Source organism: Cyclospora cayetanensis, unplaced genomic scaffold, assembly GCF_002999335.1.
Source record: "Cyclospora cayetanensis isolate NF1_C8 unplaced genomic scaffold, CcayRef3 CcayRef3_contig_32, whole genome shotgun sequence".
NCBI classification, from domain to species: Eukaryota; Apicomplexa; class Conoidasida; order Eucoccidiorida; family Eimeriidae; genus Cyclospora; species Cyclospora cayetanensis.
This window is the reverse complement of record NW_020312281.1, coordinates 192361-199496: the sequence shown is the minus strand read 5'-3', so window position 1 is coordinate 199496 and position 7136 is coordinate 192361. Positions and strand designations below refer to the sequence as shown.

The 7136-nt window shown below is 57.7% G+C and overlaps 1 protein-coding gene across 1 annotated transcript; it reads left to right on the top strand.

Annotated features, from left to right (window-relative positions):
* The first annotated feature begins 555 nt into the window (after nucleotides 1–555).
* On the top strand, nucleotides 556–6817 carry LOC34619216. The gene is made up of 7 exons (XM_026333906.1): nucleotides 556–1392; nucleotides 1897–1990; nucleotides 2352–2453; nucleotides 2909–3049; nucleotides 3423–4321; nucleotides 4391–5391; nucleotides 5554–6817. The coding sequence occupies exons 1-7, from the start codon at nucleotides 556–558 to the stop codon at nucleotides 6815–6817; spliced, it is 4338 nt and encodes a 1445-aa protein (XP_026189691.1).
* Nucleotides 6818–7136: the final 319 nt, after the last annotated feature.

Here is a 7136-nt window from a genome sequence, read left to right as displayed (position 1 = left end):
ACTCGGAGTACGCAGACACGGGGTTGCTTTATGGACGGAGAGGTGCTCCCTTTCCTGCTTCTTTTGCTTGAGGATACTGCTAAAGCTTCGCTAAATTGCCACAGATCACAAAATTGGAGAGGCCCCTGCAGTCAGCCGCCTGCGCCCCCTCGGCATCGTGCACCTTGGCAAGTGAGGGAGGCTTAATGAGCCTCCGATTTCGAGGCAGCTCTGTACGTGCTGTGACTTTATTATTAGTTTCGCGGGATATAAGTGACCGTGTTAACTCGCTAGGAGAGCGTCTGAATCCACAGTTCAGACGTTGCGCGCTACCCAGACACCCGCCTGGCGACGACACGAAAGAAACTGGGAAGCATATATTGCCGCAGATGTGAGTTGCTGTCATTGGCTGAGGTTGTGGCCAGCCGGGAAGGAGGGAATGCCGAATGCCAGGGGCCCCCCTGAGGCGGCAGGGGCGGGCGGAGGCCCCGTGTTGTCTGCCTGGTGGCTGCTGTTGCTGCTGCTCAAGGAGCTAGTGGAGTCAGCGCTGCAGCAGCAGCAGAGGCAACGGCGGGAATGTACGTGGAGGCTTATAGGCATCAGGTGGGCGGCCACTGCCGTCTGCTGAAGCCAAAGGATTCTTCAAAGGTCTGCAAGCCCCTGAACGAAAATGAATTCCGTTTTTATGATAAGCTTGCCTCTTTGGGGGCCCCCAACGCGGAGGCGGGGCCCCTTCATATTCTGAAGCAGTTTGTACCCAAGTACTATGGAGTCACTGAGATCGTCTTGCACGCCCCTATGCAGGAATGGGAGCAGAAAAGGAGGGATTGTTTTCTGCAGCAGCAGCAGCAGCAGCAGCAAGGCGACTTGCAGGGCGCGAAGGGTGCCACGCATGCTTCTCCCGCATTGGATGCAGCTGCGGTATGCAGAGACAACGGCAGCGGGTGCTCTTCGGAGAGCAACAGCAACAGTTGCAGCAAGACTAGCTGCAGGGTATCGCCTGACGGTCGAAGGACCGGCAGCACGAACTTCAGTGGAGGGACCCCTGTTGCTGTCAGCTATGGGGGGGGGCCCCTCAGCCCGTCGAGTCAGGCCCCTCAAGGGGCCTCCCCCGTTGCCGAGGGCCTCGCGCCAGTGGGCCATTTGGACCCTCCTTCCGCCGCCATGAGCGGCTCGGCGAGCAGCACGGCTGCGAAGCCGAGTCGGAGCAGCGGAAGCAACAGCTACAGCGTGCGGAAGCACATCGTCTTGGAGGATTTGGTTTTTGGATTTAGGAAGCCTTGTGTGCTGGATATCAAGATGGGCACGCGGCAGCGGACTTTGGGGGCGGATGCTGCGAAGGAACAGCGACAGCGCCTCAAGAGCTTGCAGACAACCAGTCACGCCCTTGGATTTAGACTTTGCGGCTGCCAGGTAATGCAGGCTTCCGGGAAGCTTCCCACAGTGTCTCATGACTGGTTGGAAGCGGAGGTGTCTTCTTTGTAGAGAGGAGCATAGTGCGGTGGGGGGGTGGGGGGTGGCCAGCCACAGAGGGGAAGGTTGGCGTAGTCGGTCGCTTCACGAAAGGGCCTCCGTCTGCGCTGATACGGCTTCTGGAGTTGGGGTGGAGTGGCGGCTCCCTGGTTTAGGGGGCTTAGAATTTCGGCCCTTAAAGGGCCCCTTACAGTCCCTCGAGAACCCCCATGAATAGTTTAGCTCGTGCAGCAAGCGAAAAACGAGGCCCTGCGTGCTGCCCTCACAGATCTATATATATATATGTATATATGTATATGTATGTTTTCTCGATGCCGCAAGCCACCGATGCCTCCTTGCGTCTTGAGGCAGAGGCCTCCTTGTCGCTTCTGTGGGCCCTCGGTTCTTGCCACACGCAAACCGCCTTCTTCCGCCCCTTCTCCCCCCTGCAACTTGGCTCGCTAGGCGTGTGTCGGTGCGTGTGGTCTGCAGTATTACAATAAGAAGACCGATACGCTATGTTACCGAGACAAATATTGGGGCCGAAAGCTCACAAAGGGTCCGTCGATTTCGTTCCCGCAGGCGTGCAGGCCCTTAGCTATGGCTGCCGTGCGCGCTGTCTTGCCTTTCGGCAAAGCCTTAGCTTTTCGCGTTCTTCAAGGGTCTCGTATCCCACCAAGTCTGAGACAACCTACGCTTCAGCCAGCTTCCTTGTTCCTGCTCTACCTTCCGCTGACCCCTCAGAGTCACTCTCTTCTTGCCCATTCTGGCCTTTTCTGCCCTTGTGTATGTATGTGTGTATATGTGTGTGTATGTATTTGTGTGTATATGCGTATGTGTGTGTGTGTGTATGTATGTATGTATGTATATGCATGTGTGTGTGTGTGTGTGTGTGTGTGTGTGTGTGTGTGTTGCTCTAGAAAAGGTCCCCCAGGCGATCCGCCAGTGGTTTTGGAATGGTGCTTCGCTCTACGATGATTTAATCCCATGCCTTATGAAAAAACTGAAGCTCTTTTATCGCTGTACATCTAAAGACACGCACACATAGACACACACACACACATAGACACACAAATGGGGCTTTCTCTAATTATGTATGCACCTAAACGTACATATCTCTATATGTGTGCGCCTCCATGCCAAAATAAGTGTTCTCTGCGCGCGCTTCCAAGCTACAGCTAACAATATCCGCCCTGTGCCACCCTTCTCGTTCGCTGTGCAATGTTTATGACAGTCTCTTCTTTTGGTGTCTGCCTGTCTGCGTTTGTCGCTGTCTTGGTGCTACCCAACCCCTAAGTTGCGTGTCGAGTTCTTCCTAATGGGCGCTCCATCAGATGTTGAGTGTTGGGTGCGAGTTGAGTGCTTGGATGCTGCGGTTGGCTTCTTGGGAGCCGTATTATAGCGACGTTCCCAAGAGGTTTGTGGCGAGGATGGCTTTTTTCTACGGATATCTGTGATGTGTGTGTCGCGCGAACAGGTGTTGAGAAACTGAAACACTACAGATTTTGGTCTTCCTCTCTTCTGTGGGTATACGACGGAGGGCTGGCGGACTCGGAGGCGCGACGCTCCAGCCTAGATATCCGCATGATTGATTTTGCGAATACCATCTACCTTCAAGGTAACTCAGGGATCCTGAATAGCCTGTGTTTACGCTTTGCCTCTCCCGCAGGCCTCTTCCTCTATCCGATCCTTGTTTCTCTGACTCCTGTGTCTAGCTTTCCCTCCGATTTCACTTGATTTTTCAACCCTGTATGCAGCATTCTCCAGATCGCTTCCTGTTACTGGTAGTGTCGAGCATCTCACCCACGAAACATGCTGCTTGCGCCTCCTTTTACGAGTGCATCTTTGTTATGTGCATGTGTCTATGAGTGTATTCGTAAATGTGAATATATATATACACATATAATCACATTCGTATGTGTACGTGTATGTGTGTGTGTATGTGTGTGCATGTGTTTGTATCTGGCTAACTGCGTTGCCTGCTTGCGCAGACAATCCTTCACCCGACGAGGAGTACCTCTTTGGCCTTCGTAATCTGATAGGGGGCCTCGAGACCCTCTTGGTGTCGTGCCAAGTGGTAGCTGCTCCTGTTCTGGCTGCTGGAAGGCAGCAGCATCACTGCGTCTATCAGCAGGACCGACAAGAGCGATTGCTGGACAGAGGAGAGAAGGCCATGGAGACTTTGGGGGCCGTGAACAGCGAGTGGGTGGGCGCAGGCGTGTCTACTGGTGGAGAGGGGGGAGCCGCTCACCGCTCATGGGAGAGAGAGAATCCTGCGGAGCACTCCGTCTTGACGACTCCCGAGGCAGCACCTGCTGCTACTGCTGCAGCAGTAGCAGCAGGTGCAGCAGCAGTAGCAGCAGCGGCGGCTTCCCGCGCCATGTCGTGTCATTCGCCGTCTCGTGAGGGCCAGGGAGCAGAGCGGCCTGTGGTTCCTCTCTCTGCAACCCCTGCAGTCGAAGGGTGTTACGGCGAGGACCTTCCCGAATGCCGTGTAGGGGAGCGCTCGCTTCTGCTCCTTGGTAGCGAGCAAACCCTCGAGAACCGCCCGTGCGACAGCGTTTTTTTGCCCCCTGCAGAGGCGTCCAGAGAACGTGAGGGGGCAGCAGCCGGCTGGGAAAGGCACGGGGCCGAGCGAGAGCGTCAGGGGGCTTTCAGCGCCTCTGCGTCTGGAGTCAGCAGGACGAGTCGCAACAGTGCCAGGATGCCACCCCCCGTTCTGCTTTCTTTCGAGGAAGACAAACAGATGCTGGGGCCGCCCTTGCTGCCGGGAGATAAGAGCACTGCCGTGGAAACGGGGGAGGCATCAGTCGACGCCTCACACCCAAGGGGGTCGCCCCCGAAGGGTGTGTTTTCAAAAGATGCAGCCAACACAACAGCAGGAGGAGCAGTAGCAGCAGAAGGGCTACCTGCTGCCGCTGCCGCCTTGCCAGACACCCAAAAGGAACGCTCCACAGAGGCAGCAGCAGGGCCTGCAGCAGAAGCAGCCGCAGGTGTCTCTCTAGAGAATGCCCAAGCATCTTCGCGAGTTGATATCGCCTCCGCAGGGGCCGCCGTGGTGACACTCCCCCCAAAGTCGGAACGCGAGCAAGGGCCCACAGAAGCACCGCTAGCTGCAGCAAGAGTTGTTGTCGCTGCTGCAGGTGCAGCAATGGATGCTGCCACAGAGACTCGGCCTGAGAGCCGACTGCCATTGTTCGATGTCGCGACAGGATCGCCAAAGGGCCCCTCTCCACCCGGCCGTGAAGCCCCTTCCTCGCGTGTGTCCCCTCCAGCTGACCCTGCAGGGGCGGTAAGGGCTGACACAAGAGATGTCGGGGAAGAGGCCCTCTTCAATGCCGCATTCGTGCCAACCGCAGCTCCAACGCTGCTTGACGGTGCCACTGAAAGCGCGATGTTGTCGCTGCCCCCGCCAGCGGCCGCGCCTGCGCTGTCTTCGGAGGACAGGAGGAGCGTTGTTTCTTCTGGCGAAATAATGGACTTAAGTAGTCATGCGCTGCTCGACAAGACCTGGGGGGAGGAGGAGCAGCGGGCGTCCCCAGCGTCTCCTGTGCCAAGCGCAGGTTCCCCAGGTGCCTCTGAGGGCTCTTCGCCTGCCAGTGTATTTTTCAGACAGGAATCTCTGTCCTTCGTTGAGGAACAAGGCCTTGTTGCCCAGGAGCAAAGAAGCCCCTTTTTCTCCGAGAAACTTGACATGCGGCGGCCCCTCGGAGGAGGGAGTACCCCCGTGGGGGTGCATCAGCACGAAGTAGCTGCCACGGATAACGCCATGCGAGGAACTCGCCGGAGAAGGCCCTTCGGAGAAGAGCACTTGGACCTCTCCGGGCTCGGAGGGGCCCTTGCGGCTAGTCCTGACGCAAGGCACTCGTCTTTCTTACGAGCTCCCATGAATGCCCCTCTGGAAAGCCTCTCGACAGAGGCAGCTTCTGACCCTCCCTTCACCTACACAGCGCTCTTCAGGTTTGTCCTCCCTTCGTCCAGACGGCACAGCCTAGCCTGGGCTTTAGGGGGGGGAGATCAGTTCCGCCTGCTGTGGGCAGTTCGAGTTTTCGTAGTGTTGCATGCCTGTCTCCGGTACGTTCGTCTTCGTGTTGCTGTTCGCTTTTGCCTGTGTGGCTGCAGGCGGTCCTTCTCGGCCCCGGGCCTGTGCGGCGTGGACTGCCGCAGGGGCTCAGAGGGCCCACAGGGCCCGCTGGGGGCCTCGGGTTTAGTGGAGCCAGCTGTGTGGGAGAATTACGGCTGCGACCCCTACCCCACTTTGCCGGGCTTCATAGTGCGCTTCCTAGGGAATGCAGCTAGTGATTCTGCGCTTACAGCCAGCGACGAAGCGGCAGGAGCTGCGGATGGAGTATCAGAGGGCAGACAGAGCAGCAGCAGCAGCAGCAGATGCTCGTCTCTGTCAGGCGCATCCCCAAGAGAGGGCATTGATGCGGGCTATGAGGCAGAAGATGATGCTGCAGCTGCGAGGGCCCAGGGGGCCTTTCGAGGGGGCGTTTCAAGAGGCAGACACAGGGAGGCACATCCGCGGCAGCAGGAGCGGATGACCAGACGCCCTTTTCGTTGCTCTGGAAGCCCTGCGCTGGAGGGGCAGGGGCAGCAGCTACATGCAGCAGCAAGCAAGCCCAGGAAGCGTTCCTGTTCTTCTCTTCCACGCGTGGCCTCTGATTTTTATAGCCACTTGGTCGTGCAGGGCCCGCCTTCGTCCGGCCCCCAGCAGCAGCTGCTTCATCTGCTGCAGCAACAGGAAGAGCTCCATCTGCTGCAGCAACGGCACCAGGAACGCGTGCTTCATATGCTTCGGCTAAGCAACAGAGAGATGCGGGGAGGCAGGATACGGGTAGGGCCCTCCTCGGCTGCCGCTGGGGGCCCAGAGGGGCCCCCAGCGCTCACTCTGCCCTGCAGTAGGAGGCCCCCTATTGCCAGGCTCAGGCAAGGATTGGGGAGGCCCCCAATGGCTGGGTCTCAGAGCATGAGGAGCAGCGCTACCAACGCCCTGTCAACCCGTCGCCGTTTGCTCCAGCAGCAACTGATGCTGGAGCAGCAGCTACTGCAACACCAAGTTAGACTCAGGATGCTGCAGGTGCAGCAAGGACAACATCAGCAGCTGCAGCAACAACAGCGCATGCAGCAACTAGACAGACAACAGCCAACGTCGGCCCCCTGGACACCGCGCAGGCAGAGGAGGCGTGAGAGGCACGGTTTCGGGGCCTCCCCTTTGACTTCGGCCGCCTCGGGGACCATAGGCGGCCCCGTTGCCCGTCAGGGTATACCTAGGGTTGCGCGGCAGATACACGCAAGACCCTCAGCCGCTATGAGGGGGCGGAGGCACTCGACCTCCACGGTTAACCAGACGACTAGCGAGAAAGGAGGGAGAAGCGGATTGTAATCAACTCTGCGTTTCTAGGACCTTGTACCACCTATGTTGAGTAGAGACCGATTCGCGCTCAGCCTCTAACTTATTTATCCCTACTGACAGTCATTAACCCCGCGGTCGCATTGAAAATGGCGAGTCGCCGGAGCGCGCCGCATTTATGGGGCCAGAGTAATACCCTTGATGAGGATGTAGGGTGACTCCTGGAGGCCCCGTACAGCTAAGTATTTATTTATCGTCGCGACGCTCGCAGCACCGGCTAGCGAACGGAAGCAGGGGCTGATGCTGTTTGGTTTTTTTTACGTCCCATCCTATGGTTCTTATATCCTAATAT